The 18,219-nt window shown below is 34.7% G+C and overlaps 1 protein-coding gene across 1 annotated transcript in view; it reads right to left on the minus strand.

The window, feature by feature from the left end:
* The window catches only part of LOC128997672 (receptor-type tyrosine-protein phosphatase kappa-like), a 186,640-nt gene that overhangs the window by 4,282 nt on the left and 164,139 nt on the right, over window positions 1–18,219 (minus strand). Inside the window, exons 4-12 of the mRNA XM_054423318.1 lie at window positions 12,953–13,029; window positions 9,056–9,190; window positions 7,639–7,776; window positions 4,470–4,630; window positions 3,486–3,621; window positions 3,012–3,161; window positions 2,163–2,262; window positions 1,484–1,560; window positions 779–910 (exon numbers count right to left, since the gene is read on the minus strand). Coding sequence (XP_054279293.1) covers window positions 779–910; window positions 1,484–1,560; window positions 2,163–2,262; window positions 3,012–3,161; window positions 3,486–3,621; window positions 4,470–4,630; window positions 7,639–7,776; window positions 9,056–9,190; window positions 12,953–13,029 — 1,106 coding nt within the window. The remainder of the gene's footprint in view (window positions 1–778; window positions 911–1,483; window positions 1,561–2,162; window positions 2,263–3,011; window positions 3,162–3,485; window positions 3,622–4,469; window positions 4,631–7,638; window positions 7,777–9,055; window positions 9,191–12,952; window positions 13,030–18,219) is intronic.

Consider the following 18,219-nt stretch of genomic DNA (forward strand, 5'->3'; position numbering starts at 1 on the left):
AAATTAAATAGGTATTAGATAGTGCAGTTGGTAAACCAAAAGTGTGAATTAAAATAGTAGAAAATCAATTAAATCTATTTAGGTGAAGATTTAAAATAACACTCCACAGAGTTTAAAATACTTACTTGGCTATATAGAAAATATATTTTACTAAATCAAATTTTAATTTTTAAATTCTTTTTACTGTAAAATGTTTATTTGCTAGATTAAGTCGTCCATCTCTTCAAAGTATTAAAGAATCAAATAATCTTACAAAATTATCTTGTATTTTGATATTTAGGTAAATGTATCGATTGATTTGAGGTTATTTTGTAAGGATATTTAAAACAGAAATTGTGTTTTTATTTGCCTACCCCACAGAGAAGTAAAGTACAGAAGAAGAAACATTCAATGGTACACTTAAATGATGCCTAGCACAGTTGCTGGTGTCTAGGGTAAAGTCCAACACCACCCCTCGCACCATCATGTACTACAATGCTCACGGTGGAGGAAGACCCTGTTCCCTGTTTAACAGGAATTTACGCACAGTGCTTGCCACTCGGGCTCTTCCTTGCTTGTCACAAGTATATTTCTAGCGTAACATACTAGAGCTGAAACTTCACGTCCCATAAGCCTGTTTCCTCTGTACTTTACTTCTCTTTGACTCCCAGAAAAATTCGGTCATATTTAAATGTTCCCTACAGCCTGGCCAGATACTGTTCATATACTTGTACACTTCCCAGAGGGATGGTATGCTAAACATTACAGTTTTTAAATGAATCCCAAATGCCATACTCACAGAGTTAGGAGGTGGTACACACAGCACGACCACAGCAGAACACTCGTAGTCATAAACGACTGACCAGATGTCACCCAGGGTGTGTTTCAGGGGCCACTCTGTTACTATGTACTCTCTGGGCTTTGTGTAGCCCTGGAACAGAACAAATCAAATTTATTGTCCTTCACTACAGATAGAACTATACAACTAGACTTTCCATCCCATGTTGAAGCTGTTTGAACTTTGCATATTAGATATCACATTTATAGCCATCTATAATAGTCAAACCACTACAAAGTTTATTTCCCCATATTTTTTGTCCACCCTATTGATTTATATGTTTGATGGATCATTGCTTTTGTAGTTGTCTGCTAAACACTTCACTGTGCAGACGATGCATTACACCACATCAACGTGACTCAATTTACAATGCTTAGTTTGTATAAAGCTTTCATATAAATGGCAACTAAGATATACACAGAGTCAGAGTTGTTTCATACAGTTGTGTTGATTGAAAAATATATAACATTGAACACATAATAACTTCTAATAAGACAACAACATTTTTTGTACCTATGCTAAGAAACTTTCCATTATACTATGAGTCCTCTAAAAGGAAGTGAGCAGAGTAAGAGTTAAGTTTCAAAATGCATGGCTTTTTGTTGAAAAAGTTTTCTTGAAAAGCAAAGTTACTTATGAAACATACAACTGGAATTGCATACTCACGTCTACAAAAACAGCGTTGATGTAGTCAGTGAAGGTGTTGCCTTGGAATGATGTCAAGTATGGTCGGAAATTGTCAGCTGGAAAGAAAATATTTTTCGTTATCAAAAGGACACTGACCTAGAAATACAACTGGAGGTAGCCCTTACATGGCAACTCTGCTAGAAAATCTAGCTAGACCTTGTCAAATGTTGTCACCTACTAAGGGAATCAGCGGGCGCCCCTAAACCACCGACGCCCCTAAACCACTGGCGCCCCTAACCCACCTGCGCCCCTGAGCATATGCCCATAGTCTGCCCATTTATAAAAGTGGGCCTGTGTACTAGTACAAATGGCGACTAACATCTCCCAATTCTCCCATAACTCAATAACTCGTTTATTGAACCAAAGTAGACACAATTACATGTAGGTTAGGTCAAAATAATATATTCAGCGCAACTTCCAGTTGTATCTCTAGCTCAGTACCATAATATCAGCATTTAATTTAAACTGTTCATGCACTTAATCAAATAATTATTCACCACTTTTATCACCTACCTACTTATGAGTCTTATTCTAAATTAAGTATGTTCAGATTCTTAAACATTATTTGCTACAGTGTGAGTGTCACATTCTAAATGAAATTCACTAGGATACATAAAGGTTAGTAAAAGCCTATATAATCTTAAGAGAGTTAACTCACGAGGCACTATCAGAACGTCTCGGTTTTTCATTCTGTTGTCTGCTCTATGACCACCAGCACAATCACCTATGGTGAAACGTGGCGTTTGCTTGCATATTTGCTGAAACAGAAAAATTATCATTGTAAGATAGATGTGGTTGAAACAAATGATAATTTTTTCAAAAACTATTCCATCAAATAGGTTTTCTTTTAATTTAGTGTATTCAATCAAAAGGGTGCAGGTATCACAAAACTGTCTTTGAATACAGGACTTTCAGTAGGTAATTAATGAATTTGACTAAAAGGATTGCTGATATTGGCCATAGTAGTGATGTATTAGGTAGCATACATATAGGGAGGAATTTGGATATTTTTGTGTCTGTGAGAGAAGAATTTTGTAAAAAATAATAGTAAAAGTTTCAGCTTTTGGAAAGTCAGTGGAGACCTCTTTAACTTTTGTGGATATACCAAAGATAAAAAATGTATATCTCACACTAAAGTTTGAGACGGTACAACCACTAGGCATTCTACCTCTTATTTAGTAAAGACAAAGTTTATGCGTTTCATAATCATCAATTAAACACGTCTCGGCAAGTGACTGTAATTTTTTGTAAAAAATAAAGCCATTAACCAACCACCAAATGCAAACTGATATAATATTGAATTATGTGGTAAAATCATGAAAAGTATATGTCATAGTTTTTAACAGTACTTGTGTAGACCTCGATCATTTATTTCATTGCCTGGCGTCTGGTCATAATCCTCTTGCAATATGCACCTGTTGCGTTGGCTTAGAAAAACTCTTGTTCATAGTTTTGATCTCTAAGTGTTGTTGTACATTCCGAATTCCAAAAATGACATGAACATTACCTGATATTCTCTCTGGTACTCATTGAGCTTGGTAACAGGATCTTTCATGGATTTCTGTTTCAATCTCTGTGACAGTTCCTTCACAGGGAACCACGAAACTCCGCAAACTACATATTCTTCTAATGTGTCGTAGATAAATTTGTACTGTTCCTGAAAAACAAATGAATAAATCGTATACGGTACCCTATATACATACTCTTATTAAATCAGATCAAACAATCTATATTTACAGTTTCAATAAAATCAGTAGGTAATGCAAATTTTTACCATTCACCTAACAAAAACAAATACTCTCAGGCATCTGATAAAGTAGAAGATTTTGAATGAAATATGTCTCCTAATTTTATGATTCTTTTTTATAAAAAGATTCTCTTTTTTAAATTATAGATAATTTGATTTGACTTATGATTTGTGTCTGTTTGAAAAAGTATGACCAAACAAGAACACCAAAAATAATAAGAAGGAGAAATTTACCAGGGTTTCAACCATGCCTTTTCTTGATTGGCGTAGCATTTTGAGGTATCCAAAAATATCAAATGCATCTTCCTCTTCTTTCAGTTCTAAGTTTGCATCTATTGACAAAAACACACCAGATCTTCCACCACCATCACTGAAACATTATAAATTATATCGATTACATTTATATTATTTATTCCATTTTGAATACCCAACATTTAACGAAGGTGAACAAACTGAAGGCATTGAAAGTTGGGGCAGTACTCATTTTTAGGCAAAGCATGAGATATTAAAAGAAAACTAAACATCATCTTGCAGTTGCATTTTGCATACTGAACCATTAATCTTTTAGGTCTTCTTTTCATTAATAATAAGCTGAAAGTATTACAAAGTAGCGTTAGCCCAAAACTAGCTAATAATAATTATATTCAGAAAAACTTGTCCTTGATATTCCTAAGGATGAAACATTTTTTACACAATAAAGGATCTATTTAAGTGAATTAAATTATTAACTGGCTAAACTGAAAGTGGTAATGTGGTGCTCGGTACTCTTATTCTGAGGAAAAGCTTGGATAAGGATAAGATGTTCCCTTAATTTACAAATTAACATTCAGTAAACTCAGATGTTTTTTCCACAGTCAACACATAATGACTGCCCGTCCTAAACACCTTCCCCCAAGGCCATATCCCTAAAACGCAGGTATAAAGACTATTAAAGAGGACCCTGTGCTTTCAGCTCTGGTATGTTGTGCAAAACTTGTGCTGAGCTAGGAAAAGCTTAAGCGGTGAGCACTGTGCAGAAATTTGTATAGCACAAGGGCCTTCTTTCACCATGAGCGCTGTAGTACACGAGGGCCAGGAGGTGGTATTGAAATGTCTCCTAGTCACCAGCACTACGGCTAGACACCACTTAAATGTACCATTGAATGTTTCCTCTGTACCTTACTTATCTATGCCTGAACTTAGGAGCATTAAGGAATAGTCCGATTTTTAGACACTTACTTGCAGTGCACCACTATCGGACCCTCTCGCGCAGTCCTGTAGGAACCGACGACCGCTCTCATTCTCCTCCGGAACTCTAGGATGGCGTTTGAGAACGGACACGTGTGGCACGGCCACTCTGTGTAATGGAACTGTAGGAGAGTTCTCTCCTGTTCTTCCTCCTGCAGCAAACAGAAACTGTGTAAATTGGACAATTTGTTTATCCAATAGTCAATGGTCAAATCTAGAAATATATCTGGGTAGATGAGTGGATATTGCTTCCCTGGTAATCAAAAGGTTGACCGTACGTCCCTGATAAACCTGCTTCATATAATATGTACTATGTACTATGGGGGAGAAAGTAAAACTATAATGATCAGGACAACTAATCCAATTTAGAACCAAAAGGATTCTGACTTTTAATGGAATTGAACCATGTGCCCTTCTGATTATAAAGGAAGGCTCTATCCAGCAATTGGGTGAAAAGAGCTATTTTAGCCCTTCAGCACATGTATTGTAGATACCTAACCATAAAATAGCTTTAACTGATTGTGTACGAAATAATAGTTATAGTGCAAATCAGCTTAGAATCTGTAATCCATAAAATTTACTCCTCTAGTGAGTTATATTTTTAATTTGTTTGATATAAAACCAAGACAATAATTTAGGTAAATTACAAAATGAATTAAAACTGAATTTACCAATTAAATATTGACAATAGTTTTACTAGAATGAAAATCAACAAGTTTTCAAGACGAACAAAGAATGGCTTTGTTAACTTCAGAGTCTTCATTCTTCCAGAGGTTTGAATACAAACAAAACAAGTTTCAATACCAGTGACATTTGACGGCGTAGTTGAGGAATATAGATTTATTGGGGTTTTTTCCTATAGAAACTTGTTTACATCCACATTTTGTAAAATGTTTTAAAATAACTTGTTTTCACAAATAATACAGTGAGTAAAAAAAAAACATAATTCCTCTTTAACATGGTTTGAGGAGTACCTTATTATTTGCGTGTCTTACAAATTTATTTAAATATTTTTTGTAAACTCTACCACTTTATCCACACTGGACTAAGTCCCCCAAGGGACGAAATTTTGTGTGCACCGTGTCTGTATGTTTACGACCTACCTACACTTCTTCAAGGTAATCTAGCTGTGGTAATCCTCCTTATTCTAGAATTCAAAATGCTATTAATGTTTGTGGCTTTCAATTAATCAGTGCAAAATTAAATTATGGCTTTAGTGAAGAAATTTTCTCCAAAACAGAGAGATCATCTCTCTGTGGAATCTCCCTCTAAATGATCATAAACCTGTGGACTGTGAATGATCAATAAGTCATAACATATTGCTTTAAACACCCCTGCTGCAGCAAAACTGCAGAAAATCCAATTTCCATTTATCTGGTTGGATTTTCATATACTGTATAACAATCAACCAATTGTGTTGTTGGTCTCTGGTGGCGTCAAAACAAAAAAATAAATTGGCCCTGACCTCCAGGGTCTAGGTCTTAACACGTTCGCTACTGAGCGTCGCATATATGCGACGCCGCGGTCATTGCCACAGACCGAGGTATACATTTGAATCTTACACATAGACCGACTGTCACTTGGATAACAGTACACACAGACCACGGGCAAAAACCTGTAAAACAACGATCATTTACATTGTAATACGCTACAATGGTGTTTGTAAATAAATTATTTTTGTTTATTTGTATTTTTTATAACCTTTTGTAATGTTGCATATTTGCGACGCCCGGTCTACAGCGAAGACAATAATGAAAATTATCATAGTTTTCTTGAAATAGACTAAACGTCGCATATATGCGACAGTTCATTTTTTTGTGTTTTAAGGTGAAAGAAAGTAAAAAATAAACAGATTATTCAAGAACAGTTTATAACTGAACAAATATATAAGCTACATAGAATAATGCAGCATACATACTGCATAGTGATGCAGAAAAGTAAAGACCAGTTTTTCCAACTATTATATGACATCACCAATCATCATATCCACAGACCAAGCGACGCAGTTGTGCGTCAGACATCTCTGTAGACCACTGCAGGGAATTCAGTGCCTTCAAATAGACCACTACAAAGATATCAGCATTTTAATAACATTAGAACCCCGACGCAAATATGCGTCGGCAGTCTATTTTATGGTGGAATGGCCTCTGGATCGTCTGAATTAACTATATAGTGGTTTAAATTACCTTGTTACTGTCAAAACGATCCTTTGTAGTTAGTAAGACTACAGCTGTTTCGTGCTGCGAATGGAGCACATCATCAGGTCAGAAGAATGTCAAGTAGTCTTCATATTCCTCGCAGTGGAGTTCGTCAAAAGTTTAATAATAAATAGAGAACAAAACACATAACACACGGAAACACGAAACATTTAATATTGGTCGACCAGACGACGGTAACAACACACGTGATACGGCGCCGACGGCACGTGACAGTCGCGACTCACCCTCAACCGGCGCCGTATCACGTGTGTTGTTACCGTCGTCTGGTCGACCAATATTAAATGTTTCGTGTTTCCGTGTGTTATGTGTTTTGTTCTCTATTTATTATTAAACTTTTGACGAACTCCACTGCGAGGAATATGAAGACTACTTGACATTCTTCTGACCTGATGATGTGCTCCATTCGCAGCACGAAACAGCTGTAGTCTTACTAACTACAAAGGATCGTTTTGACAGTAACAAGGTAATTTAAACCACTATATAGTCTATTTTAATGTGACTAGCCGTCGCATATATGCGACGGCAGTCCATGGGTGGAAACCGGCCGTCGCATATGTGCGTCGCTGGTCCATGTGAATGGAAAATTTCGTACTATTGCAGTAGCGAACGTGTTAAACTCCGTTCACAAAATCTAGGCGGTGTTAGGGGAAGAAACCTATCCCCTCCACTTGATTCTACCTTTAAAACAATAGCTCAACAGCTGAGGTTTGCCAAAACATCAATCATCTGCAACAAACTTTAAGTAAAAAAGTAGTGGGTGAACTCCCCCTTAAACTGCCCCCTATGGGAAATTCACGAACAATGACTGTATATGGCAACATGAGCCTTCAGGACAAGTCTTGCTTTCCATCCACTAAGTCAACCATTACAATGTCATTAACTCATTACTTATGATATATACAAGAGTATTTGGTTTATTAAGCGCAAATAGTTCAACTCACCGTTCCCATTTTGTACACGACTCTGATTGTTCGTACATGAAAGTTTGCAAGTTCTTCTTCTTTTTTCACAGAAATATTTAAGTCTCCATAGTTCTCATTACTAACTTTTGCAGACGGCCAGTACTGCATACACATGACCTGTAAAAATTATACATTGCACGATATATATCAGGGTAAATTATTAACATTGACTATATACAGTAATACAGTAGAATTTCAAAACATGTCTCATATGAGGATGATCAAATAAGACTAGTTAACATGGTTGACTTCTTATTAAGGTTTGCAACACCGTAACTGAAATGAAATGAAATGTTTATTTGTCACATAGAATTTACATAATTGTGATACATCACCAGTAAACATATGACACGTCAGTTTTTCTAACAAAATACATGATATTATATATTTTATTTCATTGTAGTTAGTAATACATTAAAAAATAAGGTCAACAGATTAACTAAAGAGAACTAAAGAGTCGTATAAAAACAAGTGTGTTTGAAAATGATTTTTTTTATCTAGGGTCACATGTTATCGAGAGTCTTCTCATTGAGGTTCCATGTATAAGACATTTATATACTTTGGAAAGATAGAGATGAAAATTAGATTAAGTGTGTCTCTAAATAAATGATCGCAAATACAATTATAAACGACTCAAAATTGCCAATGTGAAGCCAAAGAGCAAATGTTTATCACCACTTCTATTTATATACCATTTGTTGCCATATATACATATAATTTTTTTACATCAGCTAAACAGATATAGAAATAATATCGTGTACAGGAACAATTAAAAGTTTTATAAATATTTTTTTTTTATTTGCAGTGCTTGTCTAAAACACTCTTAGACCAAATTTCTCATATCAAAGGCCTCATATACTAGACTTCGGTGACAATAGTGGCAAAAACACACCGCTCTATTGGCAAACCAAAACAGCTGCTGTACTAGATTTTTTACACATTTGTTATTACATATTTACAACCATGGAAATAAGCCGGTTGGTGCGGTGTTGCCACACATCAATGCCACGGCCTTGTATAAAGGGCGCTATGTCATTGCAAATAACTCTATATTTGTAAAATGGTTTTCAACACCTACTTAGCCAAAAAAGGGAGATATTTAAATATTTTGGTACAGTTTTAAACGGTTAGTTCAATGGTCAATCGACTACAAGTTGTCAAAGCTGTAAGTTAAGTTTGTGAAACATTTTCAACAAAAGTTGGATGATGTGTAGGGATTGTTTTGTTGGTATACACTTACATTTGATAAACTTAACTGAGTAAACAAGTGACAACGTCCAAATAAGTCGGTAAGGACACAGATTGTTAAACTTTCAGAACAAAACGAGAAATTTAGTTATCGATTTTAATTATGAGTAAAAAGTCTTTTATTTTCCTAGTTTTAATTGGTTCTTACTTTGATAAAGTCGAAAGTTTTCGTCAGCATCACTATACAACTGGCTTTTTCTTGCCAAATCATCCGCCAGAAGTCGCACACAGTCGCCTCCGTTGGACCTTGAGTTACGATGTACGCGTTTGGCTTAAGTAAACTCTGCAACATAGATGAGGTAGTTAAAGAGCAGAAAAGGAAACATTTTATGGTAACATGTCAAGTAATAATACTATACTAGTGTACATGTTGCTCGAATTCGAGCAATTGCAAAGTATTACAGGAGTTATTTCAAAATGAATAACAGTCATATTTACAATGAGTTTAAAAGAGTCAACTCAAAGATTACCGGTGTGTAACTCAGATCATATTTATCTTCGTTATTGATAAACCTAAAGCATTCCGGCCGATTTTCTCCTTCTCAAAGTGCCTCGTTGTACAGGCAATACAGGTTATTGATAGAGGGCCAATTGAGAATGAAAAGTCGTTTTGGGGTAGTGTTAGGGAGCATTTGTTACCTAGTTGAGATTGTCCAGGGTCAGGTGCTGAATGTGATGAGTTAATCCTATATTACCATCGATGTATAATAACTCCCTTTACGCGTCACTGTTCTGTAGCTGCGGTCGTTATCACGATTACGCCTCTTGTCTATGTTTCGTTGTCGTCGCGTCGGAGGCATTTAAAAGGAAAAACAACAAATAAACAAATTATAGCTAGACAAAACAACGATAAATGCACAAATTTAAGTTACAATCATGCTAACTCGATCCGTCATAGCGACACAAAACAACGATAAATACACAAATTTAAGATACAACCATACTAACACGATCCGTCTTGGGGGTTATGTTTACACAAACTCAAATAGTAAATAAATGTACTCAATGCGTTTCATTGAATTGAAAAATAAATAACAGCAATTAAATTATACAGCTGATCAAAATGTAAACAATTATGTTCTTCATAAGGATAACATGGGAACTTTCAAAGCCACTGGGGCAGAGCCCAAGGGGCTTTTTCAAAAATGTAAGGCCAGTTTGCAAATCTACGCGACACGCTCTTTCCAATGAGACGTCAATGGATAAAATCGGTTAAGAAATGGCGGAGGAGTTCAACCGACAAAGTTTCATGTAGCGTATTAATTATATAGACTAGTTTTACCTTTGCCTGAGTCCTACTGAGTGAAATTAATAGAGCTTGTCGTATTATTAAATACAAAATAAAAATAAAATACCCCCGCCGCAGCAAACCTGCAGACTAAGCGAATTTCCATTTGACTGATTGGATTTACACTGAAATGTCTACTTAAAAATATAACATTTATTCTCTATTTAAATAGAATTAGTTTAACTAGTACTTAGGTTTGCTGTATCAGGGAGGGTAAAACTGTTTTTTTTTTTGTAAAACGTTAATAGTTAGTAAGAAATAAAAACATTTTCCAAATTTGATCAAAATATGTTCATAAACAAGCAAACTACAACAATTTACTTATTCTCCATAAGAATAACATGGGAATTTTAAATTTACAATTTTTTGGAATTTTCTCCGTAACCATTAGGCGCATAATAACGCTTCAATATACTAAATTATTTGTTTTTTTAAGCTCTACAAAATGGTTTGGAAAGAAATTGCCAAATTTTATGTTTCTTGGGTCAAAAATGTGAAAAACCTATTTTTACCCCATAAAACCCCCCGTAAACCCCCGTTCCCATGGTCTGATCATGCTGGATCGCGAACTCGTTCGAATAAACGTAGGTTTACACTTTTGTACCAAATTTCATCAAAATCGGATCATTTTTGCTCGAGTTATCGTGCTGACGGACACATATATATATATATATATATAAATATATAAATATATATATATATATATGAATTTGAACGGATGGTGTTTTTGGCCTCTAGGGACCTCAAAATGAAAAAAAAAATCGGTCCCTCGTCCAGGTCATACCATGAGTACTACGGTAATAGCTTATTCCCTATATGGGAAATTCGCTAAAAACTACAAACTGATGAAATTTAAACTAAAATCTCATACCTGAAAACATATAAAACAGGTTTAGATTAGATTAGATGCAAAAACCAACACAATGGAAATAAACGATATCAGGATTCTGATACATACTTTCTCTCATAAGCTTGTCAACACAACCTTTATCATGGGTAAGCGGTGAGAGTAAATATGATATTTTATAGTTAAAAATCACAAAAGTTGCAATAAATTTTGAACCCTAATTGTTTCAGCAATGGGGTGTTGTAAGGCTACTATTTTTTAGAATTATAAGGGCCATAACATACTACGTTAAATCAAAACCGGTATTTTTCTAAAATCCTATTTTTCGTTATTTTATGGGAAAATAATATAATTTACAATAACTTTCGAACCGTAATTTTTATAGAAATGGGAGTCGTACCATTTTGTTCAGAATATGAAGGGCTACAACATACAAAATTTTTATCAACCTCGTTCAGGCCATTTTTAAGAAAATCTTATTTTTCTGTTATTTTATATAAAATATGCTTACTTTAAAAGTAAAAAAACTTTAGTTCAAGAGATCTAAAGTTTAAATTAGATAACAAAACACAATTTATCCATAACCAAGTAATAAAAAGTCTGTATAACTTTGATTATATCACAGTCCAATAAAACGAGATAAAAACTTTTCAACGACATCTTCCTCTCCAAGTACTTTTCAATTATTCAAAGCCACGCTTGGATTTAATTTACTGTGTAGGTTGTCTGATCAATTTTAATTTATTTTTCTTTCTATACAGTTTTCTTTTCTCTATAAATTCCTTTAAATCTTCCTCAGTTCATTAAACTCATATTCTTTAGTTATTATTTTGTTTTGAAAGGGGGAAAATATTACTTAAACACAATTAATAATCATAACTATATGGTAAGCAGTGACGTAACCTTAAGCCTAATACTTCCATGTACAAAATCCTAAACATCCTTTTAACTTTATACTTTGTTTTTTTATGTTATGAGGGCAGTTTTTTAAAGTAAAGGCCGATTTTTGCGTATAAACCCGTAGTTCACTTGTACCCTGCTACAATTAAGGCTCCTGGCCACATACTTACACTAAATTTAGGACTTGCCCCCCCCCCTATAACAATTTTTAGCTGGGGTCCTGCTTAATGGCATCATTTTGTGAACAGAATGACATCTTTTGCAACTCTGTAGCTGAGATGTCGTCAAGTGACTGAAGGCTACGCAATAACAGCCCTTACTTTAAAAACCACCCTCGTAATTTCATTATTTTAATTGAAAAAAATTATATTATAATATTATAATAATTTAACTTTATTAAAACTAAACTATATCCAAAAATAACATAAAAATGAATTTACGTAAGGTTGTAAAAAAAAATTCACTAATATGCATTAAAAATCCACAAAATTCACTACGACCTTCATCCATATAATTCCTTTATGATGAAAATAATCTGCAACTAAACAAATATAAGCTATCTTAGTATTTAATAAACCGTCTCTAATATAAAAAATACAAGACAAGTTTGCAAAACTTTTTTTAGATTTCTCGTTAGAATTGGTTTAATACAATTATTAGTATCCTTACAGCCCTGACTGTACCAAACTAGATTTTAAAATATGCTGACTTAAGATGATAATATTTGTTTGAAATTTCACGTTTTTTAGTTAATTAGGGAAAAATACGATATAATTTTATGAACCACCATCTTAGAGAAAAAGGAAATATGACTACGAAACGAACATCTCTAATATTTGATTAATGCAGTACAGTTAATTAAAAACATCCATTAAATATTTAAGTAGCTAATGTAACAAATTGAAAAGAACATTGTTTTACATTAAAAATATTTAATTTTAGCGGTCAAAAATCAGAGTAATCCTAAGCATATTGATGGATAAAACATAGAATTTGAATAAGTTACTTACATCTACATAGGAAGCATTAACATAGTCAGAATCTGGCATGTCAGGCGATTTATCTAACACAACACGATTGTAATCATCTGAAACAAAATAAAAATATGTTAGTTAAAAATGTTATTCAACTTCATCAATACACCAAAATTAAATTCCTTAATGGTGTGTGAACAAGTGAAATTAATCCTAATTGATAACAAAGCAGCAACGAAAGAAAAAAAAACAATGTGTTAGAAATGCATCCATACAGGTAAAATAATTGAAACTATAATAAACTGCCAATGAAAAACATATTTTCAACTATAAAACGTATTAAAATATATAAGTTAAATGTATTAAGAACACACAATACGTTAATGTATTTCCATACTCATAAGCGAGTACTTTGCTTTCTCAAATCAGTGAGAGAACATGTACATTGTTGGGTAACTGTAGGAAATAGTTTTGATCAAACATATGTATTGAAATATTGTTGAACAATTATTTTCACTAATTCTGATTCAGCACTCCTTGTAATGTGGGTTTTTTTTTCAAGGGCCTTGGTTTACCTTTTGGTATACAATAAACAACACATATTTCCTGATGGTAAGAGCTCTTCCCTAGAGCACGGACTTGCAGTTCGGTGGAATACTATTCCTACCAATCATCATGTATCCCTGTATATTTCTCAAGCTGAATAAAGTGATTTTTGATTTGATTTGATTTGTTTGACATTAATATATATATTTTCACTTGTGGTTATTTTTGCAGTCAAATTTAATCATACATATTTTAAATTCAAGTATAAATATATATAAAGGTTTAACCATAGATATTTTGTCAAACTTAAAGTTAGGTAGAAGGAATATTTTAAGAAAAAACCCTATGAAGGTCTTATATACACAATCAACAACTGAGTAAAAAAAACTGTAGTGTTTTATTTGATTTAACACATTTGTCACATAAAAACACCGTAAATCACAGCAAGGTTTGCAGTTCAAATTCTGTATCTAGATTGTGTTCAACGGTTCAATGCGCCAGTAAATAACCCGATTTGATTCTAATCATGAGACTAACTGATGCTTACACCTTACGGTAGAGTAATTAGTGAAAGCCAACACATTTCAGATATCACAACAAACCTCGCTGTCGTAAACCTACCAAAAAAACCTGTTTAACGTTTAAAAAATTAACAAACGCAAAGTTCTGCTGGATTGTAATAATTTGCTTAAAAACGAGAATAATTTACTACATTGAATTCTATATTATTAAAGAAATAATCAGCCAATCGTACACACATGACTGGACAGTGATGTATTGGTCATGTTGTTGGTAGACACTACTGTGACTGTACACACAACCAGAGTCATCACTGGTGATTGACAACAGGTTAATTACCTCAGTCTGTGGTACACACGGGACTGGACAGTGATGTATTGGTCAAGTTGTTGGTAGACACTACTGTGACTGTACACACAACCAGAGTCATCACTGGTGATTGACAACAGGTTAATTACCTCAGTCTGTGGTACACACGGGACTGGACAGTGATGTATTGGTCAAGTTGTTGGTAGACACTACTGTGATTGTACACACAACCAGAGTCATCACTGGTGATTGACAACAGGTTAATTACCTCAGTCTGTGGTACACACGGGACTGGACAGTGATGTATTGGATACGTTGTTGGTAGACACTACTGTGATTGTACACACAACCAGAGTCATCACTGGTGATTGACAACAGGTTAATTACCTCAGTCTGTGGTACACACGGGACTGGACAGTGATGTATTGGATACGTTGTTGGTAGACACTACTGTGATTGTACACACAACCAGAGTCATCACTGGTGATTGACAACAGGTTAATTACCTCAGTCTGTGGTACACACAGGACTGGACAGTGATGTATTGGTCAAGTTGTTGGTAGACACTACTGTGATTGTACACACAACCAGAGTCATCACTGGTGATTGACAACAGGTTAATTACCTCAGTCTGTGGTACACACGGGACTGGACAGTGATGTATTGGTCATGTTGTTGGTAGACACTACTGTGACTGTACACACAACCAGAGTCATCACTGGCGATTGACAACAGGTTAATTACCTCAGTCTGTGGTACACACGGGACTGGACAGTGATGTATTGGTCAAGTTGTTGGTAGACACTACTGTGACTGTACACACAACCAGAGTCATCACTGGTGATTGACAACAGGTTAATTACCTCAGTCTGTGGTACACACAAGACTGGACAGTGATGTATTGGATACGTTGTTGGTAGACACTACTGTGATTGTACACACAACCAGAGTCATCACTGGTGATTGACAACAGGTTAATTACCTCAGTCTGTGGTACACACAGGACTGGACAGTGATGTATTGGATACGTTGTTGGTAGACACTACTGTGATTGTACACACAACCAGAGTCATCACTGGTGATTGACAACAGGTTAATTACCTCAGTCTGTGGTACACACAGGACTGGACAGTGATGTATTGGTCAAGTTGTTGGTAGACACTACTCTGACTGTACACACAACCAGAGTCATCACTGGTGATTGACAACAGGTTAATTACCTCAGTCTGTGGTACACACGGGACTGGACAGTGATGTATTGGATACGTTGTTGGTAGACACTACTGTGACTGTACACACAACCAGAGTCATCACTGGTGATTGACAACAGGTTAATTACCTCAGTCTGTGGTACACACAAGACTGGACAGTGATGTATTGGATACGTTGTTGGTAGACACTACTGTGATTGTACACACAACCAGAGTCATCACTGGTGATTGACAACAGGTTAATTACCTCAGTCTGTGGTACACACAGGACTGGACAGTGATGTATTGGATACGTTGTTGGTAGACACTACTGTGATTGTACACACAACCAGAGTCATCACTGGTGATTGACAACAGGTTAATTACCTCAGTCTGTGGTACACACAGGACTGGACAGTGATGTATTGGTCATGTTGTTGGTAGACACTACTGTGACTGTACACACAACCAGAGTCATCACTGGTGATTGACAACAGGTTAATTACCTCAGTCTGTGGTACACACAGGACTGGACAGTGATGTATTGGTCATGTTGTTGGTAGACACTACTGTGACTGTACACACAACCAGAGTCATCACTGGTGATTGACAACAGGTTAATTACCTCAGTCTGTGGTACACACGGGACTGGACAGTGATGTATTGGTTATGTTGTTGGTAGACACTACTGTGACTGTACACACAACCAGAGTCATCATTGGTAAAAACTTAAATTTAAAAAAATAATTTTTTTCTTTATCAGAATTGAATAGTTGATCTTGAATTTTTGGATGGATTCATTTGGTGAATTATCCACATCTATACTATCGGTAATTGTATTTAATAGTTATAATTGGATATAAAAAATCATCATTGTTGAAACAGGATGTTGACTTGACCAAAAGTGATGCAAAATCGTTTTTCCTACCAGGCTGCTAATGATCCAATCATGAATAAACCAAACTTCCTATTAAACAGTCTCATTGAAGATGTTTTCCCATAAAAGAACTAGCTATAAGCTATTTTTAGAGATTTCCACTGTCTGATCCAACAAAGAAATTTTGCGAAATGCCGTTAAACTCTGTTTACCTAAATCACTTTGGTCTTTGTGTTTTAAAGGAGCTATAATTAGATTGGCTTGCATAAAAGCGCTTTTACGCTACATTTATGTCAGAACATTTAGGAGAATTGTTCAAGTCAAGTAAGGCAGTTGCTTTTATCGTAAAATATTTACAGCATGGAATACCAGCGATATTTGTCATTCTTTGAAGCTGATCACATTCAAGGCGATAAACTTTGTATTTATTTTATATCTGTGAAACAAAACGTTTGTGGAAGTTTATCTAAACAATGAAACTTTTGAGCTTGCACGATAATTCTTTTTCAAAGTTATTGTGGCGATATAAGGGTAGGGATCTCTTAAAATAAATTAAGTTTTAATCGCATTGGAGACCTACCCTGTCACCCTTTATGTTTACGAGATTCGAACACTAACCACAGCGTGATAACAGATTGATAAAAGCTATGAATACAACGTGATGTATTTTGCACAAACATATTCTTCTCTACAGTAATTTGCGACGTATTTAGAGCAAAGCACCATCCAAGAGGTAATAAAAACCTTGTCTATACTTATTTATTGTTTGGTGTAGTTTATACTTAGGAATATAAAATGTATACAAAATCTAGTTTGCACGTATTAGGTTAATCTAAAAAAAAGATTGTGTGATATATGTAGAAAATATCTGAAATAAGGTAATTTAAATAAAAAAATCTAGGGATAGCCCCCTTCATTTTGTAAAGGTAGCATGCAGCCTAAGGCAATTACAAAATTTCAAAACAAAGATTTATTTTCCTATAGCTGCCTGACAAAGCAGGCTTCCTTGCACTGATTATATCACGCACGGTAGCTTATTGCTGCATTTACTTACTTTTGCCGCACTCATTTTACTCACTCCTGTATTTCAAACAAACAACACAAAACAGTGTGTTTTTATAATGTGTTTTTTTTTAACGCTTGAAAATACGATGGCAAAACTTTAAGGTTACAACTACAATCAGCTGATGCATGGTTTCACAGCCTTTTACATTTTGATACTACGATTTTTCTGCTATTCTATTTTCGTCCAAGGCTTGGATTAAACTAACCTTAAACGTCTTGTTTAGACTAATTATTTATACTAGAGGTCGTCCAGTGAAAACTCGACTAAAAATATGTAACGTTGTAAATAAAACAAGTAATTTCTTCTATTCGTTTTGATTTTCTGTTTATATTGTGTTGTTATTTTGTCACCAGCATGGCAACACATAATGACCCATGTTCATTTTTTTCATTTTTAATTAATTTTTTGTGCTCTTTTTTGGGTCTATATAAATTTATGAAGAGATCCACATCCACATGAAAATATCTTTCCAACAGTATGCGTAGATTTTCCCTGCGATGCTCACGAGCAGAGGAAAGAGGTTTTAGAGTGAAAATTTAAAAACGTACGTTTTCATGTCCCTGGCCTTTTACTTCGTAGATACTGGATTTGTAGTATATTATTATGTGTTTTAATATTTTTTGGGACGGAGGCAACATGTTACACACATTTATTTGGTTTTAAATAGGTTCTAGGTATTTTTTTCCTTTTTTAAAGTCTCGAAATTCACGACCATGACGTGTCCCTAGGGTACATTTTCCAACTTTCACGCTGTTTTTAGACTAATTATTCATGCCAAAATATATGAAGCCATATT

This window comes from Macrosteles quadrilineatus, unplaced genomic scaffold (genome assembly GCF_028750875.1).
Source record: "Macrosteles quadrilineatus isolate MER2022 unplaced genomic scaffold, UCM_ALF_1.0 Scaffold_6__1_contigs__length_79288215, whole genome shotgun sequence".
NCBI lineage: Eukaryota > Metazoa > Arthropoda > Insecta > Hemiptera > Cicadellidae > Macrosteles > Macrosteles quadrilineatus.